Source organism: Rattus norvegicus, chromosome 10 (assembly GCF_036323735.1).
Source record: "Rattus norvegicus strain BN/NHsdMcwi chromosome 10, GRCr8, whole genome shotgun sequence".
Classification (NCBI taxonomy): Eukaryota; Metazoa; Chordata; class Mammalia; order Rodentia; family Muridae; genus Rattus; species Rattus norvegicus.
In genome coordinates, this window is record NC_086028.1 from 86,917,453 (window position 1) to 86,936,395 (window position 18,943).

Sequence of the window (18,943 nt, forward strand, 5' to 3'; positions counted from 1 at the left end):
GGCCTGCTGCTACCTTGTTCTTGGTTTTGTGAAACATGAAACACTTGGGTTTCCTGGACCTTGGATATGCCAGAGTCGCACTCTTGCCAAGTGCACGAGCACACACAGGCCATGGCATGTGTGTGGAAGTCAGAAGACATCTTGCAGGTGTCGTGTGGACCCCAGGGGTTGGTTGTGGCATCAGGATCTTACCCACTGATCCATCTTGCGAGGCCCCCAAACAGTCATTCTTTGTCGAAATGATTGCTATTCCGTTTATTTGCAGCATTAACAGTACAGCATTATAAACATACCTGTATAATCAGGTCTCCACTGTCCTTGCACACTGGGGTGCCAGGGAAGACCCACTCCCCCAATATCTATAAACAGTCCAAGATTATGAGTTCATAAAAAATATGTTCTCTTCCTTCAGCGAGCAAAATTATTTATAAAGTAGTATGGTTCAGCAACAGGGAGTAAAAGGGAAAAAATTACTTCAAAGAAAGCAACAGCTCCTTTCCGGTGGAATCCATCATTTTACAGACATGCAATATTCATACCAGAGACCTTGTATTTAAAGAGGAATGGGTTACTTAGAGCTACTACAACAGACACGCTGCTCATCAGTTATGGGGAATTAGAAGGCTCTCCTTGACACTGGCACTTGAAAAACTTCACATTCACATCAAATACATAATCTGCCTCTGAATTTCCTCAGTGCCCTCTAAGACCTGCACAAGCCCTATTCTGGGTGTTGTTGGGGGAGGGAAATGGGTATTGTTTGGTGCTGAGTATTAAACCTGAAGCCTTGAGGAGCACTAATCTTAAGTGAAATCACAGATTTCAAGCCATCTCCTTGAAGAACTCGACTCTTGGCCATTATGAACATGTGATTTTATAAGGAAAAAATTAGAACCACTAGTTATATGTTCTTCAGTCTTATATAGCCCAGGTTGGCCTTGAACTCATGACACTCCTGACTTTTTCCACCAAGAGCTGTGATTAGAGGCAAGTACCACCATGCCCAGCTCAGACCAGCCGAGCTACTCTACCGTCTCTCCAAGAACGATATATAATGAGTGAGCATCTTGCTCAATTGGTGGGATTTAAATAGTCTTGGAGTCTTCTCATGTGAAAACTTTTTGTGCTCAAGACGGATTTCAAAGAGAGACTTAATTAGAAAACCTTTAAGGCACCCACGCAAAGGTAGAAGCTGTTTTGTCCAGGCCGATGCATGTAAAAGACTTAGTAAGTAGGGCGTAGAAGCACCGAAGACTGAGAGATGCTCCCGGGACGGGAAGACCATTTCTTAAATTAATCATTGGAGTCTTGTGGCTCGCTACCATCACGGCCACAGGTGATATTCTGTACCAGGTAGGCATCCAGATCCCGACACCGGTAGACGGATATACTGTCCAACACCCAGTCCCACATCACTAGACGTCCCTTGCACAGCTGCCCAATATCTGCAGACAGAACAGAAGCAGAGACTGGTGTCCAGTCATCCTTCCAGACCAGACTTTAACCACCCCACCCTTAGATCTGAGTATATAAGTTCTCAGTACTAATCAGGTGCTCTGAAGCAACACTTCAGGACCTTATTCAGAAGCCAGAGGAGCGATCATGGTAAAAGCCCAGACTCTGTAAACTGAAATAACACAAGCTCCAACCTGTTTCAGGAAAAGCCACCAGAGATAGCAGATGGTGTGGGGGAATATCTTAAGTGAAAAGACAAAACACAAGCATGATCAAGCTCTGGTAGACCTCGAACAACAAAAACACCAAAACGATAGCTCGGTGGGTGAGACTCTTATAGAACCTGAGCTGATTCCTCGGCTCCACTTGGTGGACGGAGACCATCAACTCCTTTATGTTGTCCTTCAAACCTCACAAATGTACACGGAGGAACTTTACCAGGGCAGTCGTTGTCTTCTGTCCAGGCACTTGGCTGCACGAGCACAATTGGATGAGCACCCTGCATCCCCAGAAAGGAAAAAGCATTTAGTGCCAAAGCAGGGCCTCAGGGAAAGTCACTTCCACATGGTTAAGAGGGCTAGAAGGGAGAGACCTCCCTCAGTACATTCAATGCTTACAGTTCCCGAGCCCTTACTCACAGACGGGTCTTCTGATACAGAGTCATGGGTAGAGAAAGCTCTCTGGGCTATTTACTGGACTTGCTTAATGGAAGGAGAGTGTTTTCCTCCCCCTTTGAAGGCTCCAAATACTCACTGTGTCACGGGTGAGCAATGGAAGCTCCTTCACCACAGAAGCCCCACACAGCTGCAGCATCCTCTCCAGCTCATCTACAGAGCACAGATGTAAAATCACCATAGCGACCACATCTACTCCTGCGCCCTCTAGTCTCCCCTGGAGCAAATCTCAGTGAGTAACCCCCTCCCTGGACTCAGCTGTGTTTTTTTTTTTTCCTCTAAAGGATAGAAAGACCCTAAAATTAGTATGGCTTCTAAGTCAATCTGCCACTGATCTAGCTGCTGCCTACTCCTGGTTATTAGTTTCCATGAAGCCACGTGGAAGATAAGGCTTCATGGTCTCTAAATGAAACATGTTGAAAAAGAGGATTGAATTTCAATAATTTGCTAAATTGCTAGATACTGTGTGAAAACCCCTCGCCTTTCTTCTTTGCTCCTACATCCTAGTTTGTTGCTGGTAATCGATAATCACAGCCACTGAGAGCACCATTCTTGATGGTAATTACTCTAAATGTGAAAGACTGGAAGATATTTTATCCAGTGGGAGAAAAATACAGGTCACCCTGGTCAGAGATCCAGCATTTCATTAGGAAAGATGGCAGGCTATGCTAGGAGCCACACAGCTAGGGAATGACTCTCATAAGAGGTGGGGCCTAGGACTCAGTAGCACTGACTAACCTTCTAGGCTCTCTGGAGATGCTCTTCTAGAAAGAACATCTGCTTCTTCCTGGGGACTGTGGAGGTGCTGCCATAACCCCTCCCATAATGATACCCACTAGTACCCCTGGCTTTCATTATATTAAAGTCTAAAAACATAAAACATTGAGTGACACTTGAAACCTTCTAAAAATCGAACCACTAACCAGTACAGAAGGAAACAAAATTACACTGCTAGGCTCTCATTACCACAAATTTGCTTATGGCCAGACACCAAGGCAGTGGTTCTCAACCTGTGGGTCACAACCCCATTGGGAATTGTATATCAAATGTCCTACATATCAGATATTTATACTAGTACTCAGAACATTAGCAAAATTAGTTATGAAGCAGCAATTAAATATTTTATGGTCAGGGGAGGGTCACCAAAGCATGAGGGAATAAATGTGAGAACCACTGCTCCTAGGCTCCCCCTCTCCTAAGTCACAGAACTCCAGCCCTGGAGCTGAAGGGAAGCAGAGAAAAAGGTGAGGGACCTTCACTCTGAAAAGAACTACACGAATCTGTACACGGACAAGGGCTTTGGTATATAAGAGCAGAACCACAGCAGTCTTCACCGGACCACTTAACCCATCTGAGGACCTTCCACGTAGGCTGATGCTATCTATAATACTCTGTAGCCCTCCCAGGCTCTTACCTTTGGGCATGTTGGTGAAGGGCTCACAACAATAGATCTGTAGGCCTTCAAAGAGCTGCGAAGAGAGGAGAATAAGTGATGGAGTGGAGAGAAAGTTATAATTATTAAGTGTGTGTGTGTGTGTGTGTGTGTGTGTGTGTGTGTGTGTGTGTGAGAGAGAGAGAGAGAGAGAGAGAGAGAGAGAGAGAGAGAGAGAGAGAGAAGAGAGTATACACAACATGTATGCAGGTGCCCAAGGAGGCCAGAAGAATGCACCACATCTCCTGGAGCTGAGGTTACTGGCAGTTGTGAATTGCTCAATCTGAGTGCTGGGAATCAAAATTAAAATCAGGTCTTCTGAATGAGCAGCAAGCACTAACCAATGAGCTGCCTCTCCAGTGGGGGTCCCCCCACCTTTTTTTGTGAGACAAGATCTTAGATAAGCCAGGTGGCTTCAAACTTATAATGTAGGTCAGCCTTGAACTCCTGACCCTCCTGTTCGCACCTCACAAGTGCTGGGAATAGCACGGACATGCTCAGAGTTTGGGTTTTTTAGTAAGAAATAGAGACACTCTCACATGCAGTGGAAGAATCTTTATCCTTGACAGTTTGTCCTCTTTTCCAGAGACAATCAGTTCAAGATTCTGAACTGATTTAGATTTTATTGAAATTTGTATACAATGATCCACATTCTAGAGTGATTCGTTAAAAAAGAATAAAAGCATGTATGTCATATATATGTCATATATGTCAAATGCCAGGAGGCCAGGAGTTAGACTGCCTGGTGCCAGTGCTCTGAGTCATCTCTCTGACCCTTGTAGTCATTCTGTTATTCAAGGGATGGGCTCCCACTCTGTTATTAATCAGGCCCAGGCTCATGCTGGGTGGCCCGTGTCACAGATGAGGAAGACAAACTAAAGACAGACGAACGCACAGTCCCCTCTGGCCCTTCCTTACACTGAAGGGTGAGAAAGTCAGAGAGCTGAAGTCAGGATTACTCAGGCCCGTCACACAGAACTAAGCATGAACTCAGCCAGCAGAACGCCTATGCCATGGAGAAACGCCCCTCTTACACACACATGCACATCCTAAGGGAAATGTAATTACAGTGCTCCTCAGTGCTGGCCAAAGACTTTCTGTGACATTGGAAATGTCCTGTATCTGGTCCCACAAGGCAGGAGGCCACAAGTCAGATGTGGTTGTTAGACATTTGAAACATGGTGTGAGTGAGGAACTGTACTTACTTCCAAACTTCACTTTTCTTTTTAAAAAATATTTATTTTATGTATATGAGTGTGCTATCTTCATGGACACCAGAAGAAAAGGGCATTAGATCCTAATATAGATGGTTGTTGAGTCGCTATGTGGATGTTGGGAATTGAACTCAGGACCTCTAGAAGACTAGCCAGTGCTCTTAACTGCTGAGCCATCTCTCTACCCTCCTCTAATTTATTATTTACCTTTATTTTGTGTATAGTGTTTTGCCCGCATGTATGTCTATGTGAGAGTGTCAGATCTTGGAGTTCTGCTAACTACTGAGCCATCTCGCTGATCCAAAAGATTTTTTTTCAAGAAAGGGTTTCTCTGTATGTATAGTCCTCATCAAACTCAGAGATCCAAACTCTGTCTCCTGAGTGCTGAGATTTCTTTTTTTAAAGATTTATTTGTTTTATGTATGTGAGAGTACACTGTCACTCTCTTCAGACACACCAGGGCATCAGATCTCATTACAGATGGCTGTGAGCAACCGTGTGGTTGATGGGAATTGAATTCAGGACCTCTGGAAGTGCAAGCAGTCATTGCTAACCACTGAGCCATTTCTCTAGCACCCGAGTGTTGAAATTAATGTGTGAGCCACTATCCCCAGGCTTGAACTTCTAAACCTTTAAAGTTATTTTCATTTCTGAGAAAAGATATCACTATGGTCCTGGTAGCCTGGAACTCTTTATGTAGACAAAGGTGGACTTGGAATTTAGACATTCATCTGTCTCTCAAATACTGGGATTAAAGGTGTGCACCACTTGTCAAGGAGCTGGTTTAATTAAAGGCAGGACTTCATAGAGTAAAGGCTGGTGCAGTACAAGCGTGGGCTACTATGCCATATTGACAAAAATAACCCACCTGCCTCTGGCTCCTGAATGCACGAACCACCATATCTGCTTTGAACTTTGTTTTTAGTGAACCTTAGAACAGCCCGTGTGTGCAGTAACAACGGTGTTAGATGGTGCGAATGCTCGTTTGTCCTGGCATGAGTTCTTAGAAAGGCTCTCAAGCTATTATTTTAAAGAAACCTAAATTTGTGTCAATTATTAATATTTTTCTGGTTGATAAAGGATTTCAAAATAGTTTAGCTCTCCAATTCACAATCCTCCTGCTTTAGCCTGAGTGTTAGTTTTACAGGAGTGCCATCAGACTCAGGACGGATGGATATATTTTCATGTATCATTTGAGTTACTCATTTTTTGACCATTTTCCTACCCTTTTATGACACTAACACAAATTTGTCTAGGTCTAAAATTCACCTAGATACAGAGGCTGAGATAGAAAGATCAAGGTTTGGCTAAAACCACACAGATAGCTCTATTGGAAATGGCTTCATCCCACACTGCAGGCAGGAGGAAGGGAACAGTGGGCAAATCAGTTAGTCAGGGATGACGGTTCTAGAACCTCTGCCGCTCTCCCAGGACCTAATACTCAGAAATCCTCAAAGTCCCCAGGCAGCCAGCTGGAGACAAATGCTGCCTTAAGGAGAATAAAACCTCAGGGTCTCCAAATCCACACTGACGCTTCCTGATGAGTGTCTAGTGGTGAGATAAGAAATCTGAAGCTCACCCCTACAAATAGATTGCTTTGTGAAAATACTGTAGCGACATTTTAGTATCTTCTGAATGTCACTACTTTGCCCAAGCAATTTCCATCACTGCTATTCTGAATGTAAAAGACATCCTAAGGGATTTTGAGGGAGAAGGGACCCGCTGCTAATTGTGCAAGGCTCCCAGGTGCATAAGAACAAATGGCTGGTTCATAGAGAACTCCTTGAGGATCGGGAGAAGTGGAAGCAGGGTGAGCAGCTGTTCTTGGCATCTGGAACAGGTATCTGATAGGCTCGGAGAGAGGATGGGCTAATCCCAGGGCTCAGAACTCCAGGCATGATTTGTGATCCTGCCCAAAGCAGTTCTCCTTAGAAAAACCTCTACTGGTCTCCTCCCAAGTTTCTATGAAGAACAGAAGGTGCTCCGTGTGGGAATGTTCTGAAACACCTGCTGGTGCACATTTGCAAAAGAAGAAAAGCAGCCTGGGAACACAAGCACTTATCCAGTAACCCAGACAGCAGCTGGCTCAGGCCTGCCAGGCAGGTGCGAAATCTTGGGAAGACTTCTTCCCGCAAGGAAGATGGAGTTCCGGCTGCTGGGGGTGTCCTGCTCTTCCTTGGAAAGCTGCTGGGATAATCTGTTTTTCTCCTGTGAAGTTGTCTACAACCATCTAAAGCCAAGACACTTAGGAATTTAGACCTGGAGCTCGGGTGTACAGGCTCCACGTCTCCCACCACTCCCTAGTGAAGCGATGCTGGGATCTAAGCCTCAGACTGGAACTCAATTTACAACTGCACTCTCTTACTTATGGGGCACAAGTGATTCCTGTTTGCCTTCTTGGGCTAGAAAAAACCCCCAAACCAAACCAAAAGCCTGTCTCCACTGCCCAGCCAGTGCTCCGATATCACTCATGCAAAGTGCCTTACCAGGCACAGACCAACCTCACCACAGCAGCTGGCTGCAAAGCCTTAGGCTGGGGTTTTGTCACATCAAGAGGGACTTTACCTTTTCCTGGGATTCTCTGGATCGCCTTGGACCTTGGTGGTTGCTTCCAGTCACAACGTCTCCTTTGACTTCAAATTCATGCTGAAACCAAATATAACCCTCTGTGATCACTGGGGTGGGTGATGGCTCAGCAGTGAAGCATTAAGGCACCACACTCATGAAATGAGTTCCAGACCAGCCAGGATTACAGAATGAAACCTTGTCTTTATTTTTTTACCTTTTGGAGACAAGTCAGTGAAATCTGGCTGGCCTGGGATTCAGAAATCTTTCTGATTCTGCTTCCTCCGAAGAGCTGAGATTAAGGACCTAGGCTATGAAACCCAGATAAGACCCTGACTTAGAAAATTTATTTTAAAAATTCATTCTTATTTTTTATTTTATGAGTATTTTGCTAAATGTATGTTATATGTACCATATGCACGCCTAGTGCTGAAAGATGTCAGAGTCCCTGGAACTGGAATAGTTGTGAGAATCCGTGAGGCCTGAATAAAACCCTGGTTCCTTGAAAGAGTGGCAAGTGTACTTAACTACTACTGGCTGCTCTTCCTGAGTTCGTCTTGAAAACAACAAACTGAACCAACCAACCAAAGACAGGCTCCTATTATTTCTGGTTGTGAGCCTAGCCTTTAACGGCTGAGCCATCTCTCCAGCCCGACAGGCTCCTATTATGTAGTCCAGTGAAACCCAAACTCCCAAGTGCCAGGATCACAGGGGCCATCACCTCATCTGTCTCTGCGGGTGGCTCATTATTTGTTCCTCTGAATCTTTAATCTGTAAAGTCCTTTCTCTTTTTCCAAAGAAAAGACCTTCCTTTGAAACCTAGAATGACTGAGAATATGACATTTCCTGGCCTGTTCTGCACCCCTCTTGATGGTCTCCCTTGCTGAGGAAAAGATGTGTCTGAAGGAAGAGAGCAGAACCACACCCTCCTCGCCTGACCCCAACACCCATGTGAGGTGTCCGGGATTAGTCTGTATGAGGTACCCACCACACTCAGAAGTTTTCTTTCTTGGATAGACTTGATCACCCCTGAAGAGAAGACAGAAAAGGTAAGTCACAGAGAACGGAAAAATATGCCCCTTTTGTGGAGGTGGGAAGCTCAATAATTCACAAGAGAGGAGATTCCTAAGACTTGTGGCAGAGATCTGGAGACAGCGGATAGTTAAACATTATAAAAGTGCTGCTGTGCATGGATTCCCACCAACTATTAAATAAACCCCTGGTCATATGCTAACTCTGCTCAGAGAAGATGAGGTCATACTAGTTATAGAAGAACTCACTTTTTCAGCACTGCCAGTGAATCTGAACAAAGCAATGAGCACTAAGACAAAGCCAGTTCTGTGTTACTGTTGAGACCCTTTGGTGGCTCAGACTTGGCATAGGCAGAAACCTCAGGTGTTAACGTTAGGTGTAAAATGCAGTTCGGAGGTGCTAAAGGGAGCAACAGAGACACACCTCCCCCAACACACACACACACACACACACACACACACACACACACACACACACACACACAAATTGTACTCACAAGAATAGCTAACTATCCACTTTCCTCCTGCAATGCCCAGAAAATATTTCAGTGTCCGTTCACACACAAACTCAGCATCTGCAAAAATGAAAAACATCCAAAAGCTGAGAAAGGGAGAAGAGGCGCTGCCCCCGAAAAGCTCAAGCCCCAGCTCTAGCTCTCAAGATCAGTCTGGAATCGTGATTCACCTCTGATGACGGGTAACCAGGCATGGGGTTTGGAAACTTAGAAGAGATGCCATGTTAAGACCAGAGAACTGTTGGCTTCAACTCTGAGATGCCAAGATTAGCTAAAGAGTTCTATCCTGTGTTAATTATATACATCATGGTGGTAGCTGATATGGACAGAGATCTATTTTACCAGACAGCAGTAAGTGAGACAACGTGACGGAAGTTCACCCAGGCAATTTCTACCCAGGGGACTCTTACCCACTTGTACTCCTGAGAGGGACGGGAAAGTGGTCTTTTTTGTTTTTTAATTTATTTTTATTTATATGAGTACATTGTAGTTGTCTTCAGACACACCAGAAGAGGGCATCAGATCCCATTACAGATGGTTGTGAGCCACCATGTGGTTGCTGGGATTTGAACTCAGGACCTCAGGAAGAGCAGTCAGTGCTCTTAACCACTGAGCCATCTCTCCAGTCCTTTTTTTTTTTTTAAAGAGATACATGAGGGGCTGGGGATTTAGCTCAGTGGTAGAGCGCTTACCTAGGAAGCGCAAGGCCCTGGGTTCGGTCCCCAGCTCCGAAAAAAAAAAAAAAAAAAAAAAAAAAAATCAATGACATGCCCTCTCAAACAGTACTTAGCTTGCCATCGGGCGTCCTGGCACCTATTCCAACAAGTACGGCCCTCTGGTATGATCAACTGAAGAAGGAACTGAGATTTTAGTGTTCTTAAGGCAGAGAGTCAAAGAACTTTGGACTCCTTGGAAAAGCCTAGAGCCCCATGGGCAGAAATATCCCGAGGGGCAAGAGTACATCAGAAAACCAATTCTGGGGGCTGAAGAGATGGCTCAGCGGTTAAAAGCACTGACTGTGGGGCTGGGGATTTAGCTCAGTGGCAGAGCGCTTACCTAGGAAGCGCAAGGCCCTGGGTTCGGTCCCCAGCTCCGAAAAAGAACAAAAAAAAAAAAAAAGCACTGACTGTTCTTCCAGAGGTCCTGAGTTCAATTCCCAGCAACCACATGGTGGCTCACAACCATCTGTAATGGGATCTGATGCCCTCTCTGGTGCGTCTGAAGGGAGCCACAGTGTATTCATATGCATAAAATGAAAAAAAATATATGAAAACCAATTCTGTTAGCTAGGTTTTAAAGTGTGGTCATAATTTATACCTTCCAAATCCCTGCTTTTTTTTTTTTATTTATTTTAAATTTCTGAAGCCTGACAATTTTTCAGATGCTTAAAGATGGATCTCTTGGCCCTTTCAGTCTTCTCATTTCTTTACGCTCTGCCATTTTTACTGAAAAGTAGTTCTAGATTTATTTTATGTATGTTCTGCTTACATGTATGTCTACGTATCACATGCATGCCTTATGCCTGAAGTCACAGGTGCACTGGATCCCCTGGAACTAGAATTATGGATGGTCATAAGCTGCCACGTGGGTGCTGGGGATCAAACCTGGGTCCTCTGCAAGAACAGGTGCTCTTAACCACTGTGCCACTGCTCCAGCCCTCCAACTTCACTAGTCTGAGTTTCTTCTCCATCCAGCCCTTGATGTTCTCCAGTCTTATTAGTTGCCACCACGAGAAGCACTGTGCTCAGCACAGAGGCTATCACCTAGACTATCACTGCAGAAGGTTCATCAAAGGCCAGATCCATAATTCACCTGCTACACCTATCAGGTTTGTATTAATGCAGGCCAACTCCAAATAGCTTCCCGGCAGCCTGGAATGTCTGTTTGTCTGGATTTCACAGTGAAAACTCCCAGAGCCTTCTTACGCAAGCAAAGTTAAGACTACATGAAGAGAAAGCACGCAAGTGAGCGGCTCCACTCTTTCCAGGTTACGGTTATAGGACTTACTCTGTCACACTCAAGCCAGAGGCCACATGTAGCCAGCCAGTGTCCTGAGTTTTAAGACTTACTTCTCCCCGTTCTCTTCTCTGGCTCACTTGCCTTTCCATGATTTGGTCCCCTCCCCAAATTTTAACCCAAATAAGGTCAAACAAAATGAGTGACCATCAGGAGACTTCATCCACAGCTTAGCACTCTGGCATGCTAGGCCCAAAAGTATTTTCAGCAAATCTGCATATGTACTGAGACATCTTCAAGCACAGCACAAACCCAAGCTCTGTTGTTGTTACTTCATTTGTTTTTTTGAGACAAAGTCTTGCTTCATAGCCCAGGCTGGCCGTAAACTTCATTTTTTTTTTTGTTTGTTTTTTTAAAAGATTTATTTTATTTATATGAGTACACTGTAGCTGTCTTCAGACACACCAGAAGAGGGCATCAGAACCCATTACAGATGGTTGTGAGCCACAATGTGGTTGCTGGGAATTGAACTCAGGACCTGTGGAAGAGCAGTCAGCGCTCCTAACCACTGAGCCATCTCTCCAGCCCGTCTGTAAACTTCTGATACACTCCTTTAACCTCCTGACTGCTGAGATCATAGGTGTGAGTTTCCACAGCCAGTCTGAGGGCAATTTCTTATTTATTTATTTATTTTTAAAAAAGATGTATTGATTTATTATATATATGTCCACTGTAGCTGTCTTCAGACACACCAGACGAGGGCATCAGATCTCTTTACAGATGGTTGTGAGCCACCATGTGGTTGCTGGGAATTGAACTCAGGACCTCTGGAAGAGCAGTCGGGGCTCTTAACCACTGAACCATCTCTCCAGCCTGTAATTTTTTATTTATGATGCTAGAGATAGTACCTTGAGCCGTGGTCCTCAGCCCTCCTAATGCTGCAGCCTTTTACTACATTCCCTCCTGTTGTGTGATCCCCCTCAACTATTAAATAATTTCGTTGCTCTTCATAACTAATGTTGCTGTTATGAATTATATGTAATGTAAGCACCTACATTTTCACATTTTCTTAAGCGAGCCCTGTGAAAGGGTTGTTCCAATCTCCCGAAAGGGGAACGAGCCACAGGTTGAGAAGTGCTGCTCTAGAGCCGTGTGCATGCTAACTAAGTCGTATTCTTCCACTACGCCTCGCCTGAAAACCCTAAAGCAATTTTACACAACATGTTTAACGTGCCTACATCCTGGCTATTACTAACACGTGAAGAGTGGGATTCTCCACTTCCATGATGTTACGTCTACAGTCAAATAGTTGAGGATTCTGAACGTCTGGGTTAGGGATGCTTAACTTGATTGACACAGCTCTTCATGTGGCTTCTAATATAAATACAACATAGTCTGTAAAAGTTTGTAGTGTACCTGTTTTTATAATTACATGCGTAGTTTCCTCAGTAATTACATCAGTTAAAGCAAGGCGGTATTTTTCAGCAAACTTTTGCACAATCATCTGAAACAAAAATCAAACATTGAATTATGATGTTATCTTTGCTACAGTTCAAAGGATTATTTACTCTGATTCTGAGTCTCCATTCTCATAAAAGGCACATCTCTAAAATATTGTTAAAATGTTGATTGTGAGCTTGTACTTCAGTGTACATGGAGGAGACGAAGGACAACATGGTGGGGCTGCGGCTTTCACGTGTGTTTTTTGGGGACTGAACCCAGGTTGGCAGGCTTACGTGGCAAACACTGTGGAGTCACCGTGATCATTCCGCCCTGACTTTTATTTTGTCTTTTTTTTTTTTTTTCGGAGCTGGGGACCGAACCCAGGGCCTTGCACATGCTAGGCAAGCGCTCTACCACTGAGCTAAATCCCTAACCCCCGGCCCTGACTTTTAAACATATAACGTGGCTGAAGTCTCAAAATTGACAACTTAATAAAAACCCCCAAATCATGTATAAATCAAAGAAAAATATTCTAATGTAGTCTATGTAGTACCAGAAGCCATGGAATTATAACCAAGATCTTATAGCTTGATTCTCGAAGTTTCTTTACAGAATGACAGCCTACTATCCTATAATAAATTTACAAGTCTGCAAAACTGAGTGGTAACTAGCCTTATATAGAAAGTTCTGCTGTAAATAATATCTTAAGACCAAGATTCAACTCTGATAGTTACAAAGCACTCAAGCAAAGGTATCTGTATGCAAAAAATATCAATTGTCTCTTAAAAAAATATTAGAAAAGATTAATTCTTCCCAAAAGAAATCTAGAGTACTTTAGCTATAATCTATCAAGCAAATAAAAATCAATAGACAGTAAAAGAAATTAACCAGATCCATTATGGGCACAGTTGATATAACTGGTAGCTACTGTTTGGTAAATACGCTTGTTTACCAGAAAGCTTCATTTTCTAGCCATCACCACCCATGCCAATATTCACGTGCCCCTTAGCACTGCGGTGGAAGCCACCCCGTGCCTGCTCACTCTGCAGTGCCACTGAGCCCTGGAAAACAGCAGCCTGGGAAGCGAGCACCACCCTCCACCCTCCTCCAACTTCTGCTGTTGCCCTCCGCTAGTCATTAGCAATTCTGAACTGGTTAATTGCTGGAATCCCAGCTTTAAAACAGTGTTCAGTTAGAAAAGCAACTGCTGAAAAGATCATCTTAATATGGGCTTCAGAATTAATCATGTGTAATACAGTCAGCGGCTTTCATCATAAATTTAACACACTTCGGCAAGTCTGAATAGGGCTCAAAGTTTTCCTCTTTGCTTGTTTAAAGAAAACACGTTCCCAAGCACTTGTAGTTTAATCTGCTGCTCAAAATTGCCCAAGGCGCAAATGATTAGACCACTCTAGCTATCTCTAAACAGTTGAACTCACAAAACAAAGGAATAAGGCAATAAAAAATTTCAGTGAATTAATGGGAATTCTAGGTGTGTAAGGAAGTCCATTAGGAGCTATTTAAACAAGCACAGGTAAGAATTTTCAGAGCAAACTGCTGCCTGAACATGGGACTGTGAAGTGACCACATCAAGTTGTCATCCTGTACAATGTATGCAACGCATCTATCAGGGTGGGACCCATGGAGCCATAGAGAATCTATGCTGAGTCACTACCTGTAGAGCTGCTAGGATGGGGAATGGAGTCACACCCCGGAAGCAGGAGTTTCTTGCATTTTAATATTGCCTCTCAGTGTGTAATAAATGGCATCTACTATTAAATCCAATCGATGGTCTGACGTGTTATTATACATTACTCTAACAGTTAATTATAGGAGAAATAAATTTCCCAGAATGGTTGAAATCTATAAGCAGCTTAAAGAGAACATGGGTTCAGTGGGCTTAATGTTATTAGTCTGACACAGTTCCCATCTCTGGCCCAAGGAGGTGCCCAGATCCTAATAAGCAGGGGAGTAAGTCCTGCAGGGCAGAGAGGACAGAAAGGCTGTCCCCAGGCAAGGTGAAGACAAGCCCTGGAGAAATGCTGCTGTCTGGCAGTGCCGTGGAACCAGCTCACACTGAGTTAGCCGTGCAGACAATGTTACTTGATGGGAACTAAGGAGAAAACAATGCCTTCTGAAGAGAGTTGCTCTATCTACCTACCCAGTTGTTTTTTGTTCATTTGTTTTGTTTTTTTGCTAAAAAGGAAATTCCAATACAATTTAAAATCTCTATCATATCTGACAAGGTGCCCAGTATTCCCTAAATATTTCTTCCAATAACTTAATTCCTGCAGGTTAGCCACTGCCAGTGCTTATAGTAATATCTGAAGCCCAGGTCGAGCCCCAGTTAGAGACACAGATGGCACACTCACTACTTCTTTAGGGGTCAAGCCTGACACCACCATGGATATATCTCTCTCCGCTCGTTCTTTTGAAGACGTCACTTCCGGCTTTATCTTGCTCACAATTTCTACCACTGCAGTATCAGCACCACCAGCAGCTGGACTCCTGCAAGACCCAGCAACTTGACCTTGGGATATTTTCAGTGCAGAGGTTGAAGCTGGTGCAGTGCAAACAAGGGCTGGCACTTTAGGGGATTCAGAATCGGGGTCTCTACTGGAGAAAAGGCTGATTCCAGATTCCAGGTATGGGGTTCCTTCTGCAAGGAAGACAAATTTAACTTAAGTAGCAATAAACTCAAGGTTCTAGCTTCAATGAAGAAAAAGACCCATTTAATTTTGTTTTTTTGTTTTTATTTATTTATTTATTTATTTATTTATTTATTTATTTATTTATTTATTTATTTATTATATAAGTACACTGTAGCTGTCTTCAGATACACCAGAAGAGGGCATCGGATCTCTTTACAGATGGTTGTGAGCCACCATGTGGTTGCTGGGAATTGAACTCAGGATCTCTGGAAGAGCAGTCGGGTGCTCTTAACCACTGAGCCATCTCTCCAGCCCCCATTTAATTTTGTTAAGAGGACAATACGTTGGTGAAAGCATGGACATTAACTTCTCTAAAGAATAATATGGCACTATATGCAAAAAACCTTAACATATGAGGCTGGAGAGATGACTGCTCTTCCAGAAGATCCAGGTTCCGTTCCCAATATCCACAGTAGCTCACAACTGCCTCTAACTAGTTCCAGGGCATCTAACACTTTCTTCTGACCTCTATAAGTACCATGCATGTATGTGGTACAGACATACATGTAGGTAAAATATCCGTACACATAAAAAACTGAATAAACCTTAAAAAGGGTTAGTGATAGAATGCGTGCTGCAACTGTTTGTAGCAGCATAATTTAATATCCAGTGAGATTGAGTAAATTATAATACATCTATTCTAACAAAGGAGTCTTCATCCGTTATAATTTTCTTTTCACATTTACTTAATTTTGCACATAGAGTTCAGAAGGCAACTTGCTGTGACATCTCTCTGGCGCACCCATCAGATTTTACACTTTGTCCCCGTCCATGTGATGTAATTTGTCAGAGGCCAATTTATAGGGGTTGGCTCTCTCCTTGTATCCTGTGAGTCCCAGAGACTAAAGTCACAAGTCACTAGCCTTGGTGACAGGTGCTCTTGCCATCTTACAGTCCAGAAGTATTTACTGTAGTTAGACCTGGTGGCACAGGCCTATGACCCCACCTACTCAAAGCTGAAGAAGAATCACAAGTTCAAGGCTTACCTGGGCTATATAGAAAGTTTAAAACTATTTTTTGTTTTATTTTAATTGATTAACTGAGACCATAGACATGACCCACTATATCTCTAACTATATTTAAAAATAAAACTGACAGAGAAAGGACTGGAAGAGCTTGAAGGGGCTCAAGACCCCATATGAACAACAATGCCAACTAACCAGAGCTTCCAGGGACTAAGCCACTACCCAAAGACTATACATGGACTGACCCTGGACTCCAACCTCATAGGTAGCAATGAATAGCCTAGTAAGGGCACCAGTGGAAGGGGAAGCCCTTGGTCCTGCCAAGACTGAACCCCCAGTGAACGTGATTGTTGGGGGGAGGGCGGTAATGGGGGGAGGATGGGGAGGGGAACAGCCATATAGAAGGGGAGGGGGAGGGGTTAGGGGGATGTTGGCCCGGAAACCGGGAAAGGGAATAACATTTGAAATGTAAATAAGAGGGGTTGGGGATTTAGCTCAGTGGTAGAGCGCTTGCCTAGCAAGTGCAAGGCCCTGGGTTAGGTCCCCAGCTCCGGAAAAAAAAAAGAAAAGAAAAGAAAAGAAAAGAAAAAAAAAATGTAAATAAGAAATACTCAAGTTAATTAAAAAAAACTGAGTAAAATAACGAAAGAAACAGCAATTATTACTATTACTATTATTATTATTACTATTATTATTATTATTACTACTACTACTATTATTTTGGTAGAGGGTCTCATTATGTAGCCCTGCTCTGGAGGTTACTCTGCAGACCAGGCTGGCCTCAAATTCACAGAGATTCTTCTGTCTCTGCCAATCAGGCACTGGGCTAACAGGCATGTGCCCCCATGCTCAGCTGAGACAGCAATATTTTATTACTAATAACTGAACAGGAATAGAGGTGATTTTAATTACTCTAATTTACTATATTGTCCAATTTGGGGGCAATCAGTATACAGAACTTTCATGAGGAAGAAAGAAGGTTAAAATTATAAATAAACGGGGTTGGGGGATTTAGCTCAGTGGTAGAGCACTTGCCTAGAAAGCGCAAGGCCCTGGGTTCGGTCCCCAGCTCCGAAAAAAAAAAAAAAAAAAGAAAAAAAATATAAATAAACCATTATATTTTTCACTTAATCAACAGGTGCTAAACATGTTAAAAACAGTAGATACATTTTAAAACATTTCCAAAAATGTCACCGATCAAAAATTAAGCTAGGGAAAAAAAAAAGACCCAGGAGCTAAGAGCACTGGCTGCGCTTCTAGAGGACCTGGACTTTGTTCCCAGCTCCCACACGGCAGCTCACAACAGCCTGAACCCTCAATTCCAGGAAACCTATCACCCTCTTTTGGCCTCAATAGGTACCTGGTACACACGCAGTGCATAGACATACATGTGGGCAAAATACTCATATACACAGCATAAAAGTAAAAAAGAAGTAAGCCAGTTAAGAACACCGCTAAATACTACATCTGATGCTAAACAGTGGCTTTTATGATAATATATTTTTGATAAGTAATTAAAACATTTCTTTACTAAAACTTTGATTTATAAGTAATAAAATATACTATCTACTAAGTGATTTATGAAGCATAAAAGATAGTCATTTATATTTATTAAAAATATCTCACTTTGGGGTTGGGGATTTAGCTCAGTGGTAGAGCACTTGCCTAACAAGCGCAAGGCCCTGGGTTCAGTCCCCAGCTCAGGAAAAAAAAAAAAAAAAAAAATCTCACTTTGGGATGTGACTTTTTTTCCAGCAAAAGACAGACTTCTAATTTTATTCTGGGTCTTAAGATTCTAACAGATGAAGCGAAACATTTAGATGACCAGAGTCTACCATATTCAGAACTCCTGGTACTTGACCTGGACAGACTTGCAGCTCAGTCGGCAGCAAGGTGAACTTACCTGAGCACAGCAAACATGCAGGATAAGCCTGTACTAGACCAGCTTTATAAAAGATACACAGTGAAACAGAGTGTCTGTCCAGTACAAAAGCATTACCGAGATCTTGCCTTGGCAAGCAAGACCGCCCTGTTAAGTTGTGTGGTTCACATGACTTCTCCAATTCAACAGGCTGAAGGAGCTCCTCTTGAGAGGTGGAGTTTCTATTCTGAAGACTCCTGGAGTGGCCTCGTGCAGAGCACCTTCTGCTGGTCAGTGGAGATTTAAAAGGGGAAGGCCTGGAAAGATGGATGAAAGAAAACCATCACCAGCAATTCAGAAAGGCCTAATCATGACTCCCCAGCAGCTAAAGCATGACTGAAACATCTGACTGTCAGACAAATAAGGGATGACCAACAAAAAAAGCCTGGATTCACATTGCCTGCCCACACCCACTGCTGACACATGATGTACCCCTTCAGGGCTGGTCTGGGGCCCTGAGGCCTGAAGGTGATCTCAGAGCTGTTTAAAAGCATGTCAGCATTTTTTTCTTCTGTCAAATTCCCACTATTGCTAATTCAGATTCTATACACTATTCCCCTTGAGTCCAAATGTATGTGAGGCCTCTTATGGAGACAGAAAACTGAGCAATGCTGACGTCTCTACACTTTATTTCTACCTAATTTTGGAAGAATTTAGAGTATCACCCTTATTCCCTACCCTTTCAATTTCCAAAGTCATTCTAAAAACAAGAGGCTGGGCTGGAGAAATGACTCAGCAGTTAACCGCACCTTTTCTTCTTGGAGAGGACTTGCGTTCAAGTCCTAGCAAACACATGGTGGTTCACAACTGTGCAACACTCCAGCCTCAGCATGCCCATGACAGAGACATACATCTGAGCAAGCCACTCACACACAGAGAATAAAATAAAAGCCAGGAGTAATAGCACATGACTTTCAAGGTAGAGGCTGAAGACCAGGAGTTCGAGGTCATCCTTGGTTACGTAGTAAGTTCAAAGCCAGCCTGGGCTATCTGGGATCCTGTCTCAAAAAAATGTAATTAAAAACAATAAAAACAAAAGTCAGCTCTTAGGGGTAAGCGCA

The 18,943-nt window shown here is 43.3% G+C and overlaps 1 protein-coding gene across 5 annotated transcripts in view; it reads right to left on the bottom strand.

The window, feature by feature from the left end:
• Nucleotides 1–240: 240 nt before the first annotated feature.
• The window catches only part of Brca1 (BRCA1, DNA repair associated), a 60,320-nt gene continuing 41,617 nt past the window's right edge, over nucleotides 241–18,943 (bottom strand). For 4 of the 5 annotated variants that reach the window (XM_063269583.1, XM_008768092.4, XM_039086541.2 and 1 more), the window contains 10 exons: nucleotides 17,961–18,139; nucleotides 14,658–14,944; nucleotides 12,259–12,346; nucleotides 8,869–8,946; nucleotides 8,329–8,369; nucleotides 7,341–7,421; nucleotides 3,544–3,598; nucleotides 2,209–2,282; nucleotides 1,894–1,954; nucleotides 241–1,445 (listed from right to left, as the gene is read on the bottom strand). In XM_063269583.1, the coding sequence (XP_063125653.1) occupies nucleotides 1,294–1,445; nucleotides 1,894–1,954; nucleotides 2,209–2,282; nucleotides 3,544–3,598; nucleotides 7,341–7,421; nucleotides 8,329–8,369; nucleotides 8,869–8,946; nucleotides 12,259–12,346; nucleotides 14,658–14,944; nucleotides 17,961–18,139 (1,096 nt within the window). In that variant the 3' untranslated portion in view covers nucleotides 241–1,293. Of the gene's footprint in view, nucleotides 1,446–1,893; nucleotides 1,955–2,208; nucleotides 2,283–3,543; nucleotides 3,599–7,340; nucleotides 7,422–7,524; nucleotides 7,652–8,328; nucleotides 8,370–8,868; nucleotides 8,947–12,258; nucleotides 12,347–14,657; nucleotides 14,945–17,960; nucleotides 18,140–18,943 lie in introns of those variants that run through there. The other variant, XM_039086542.2, reaches the window with a different exon arrangement.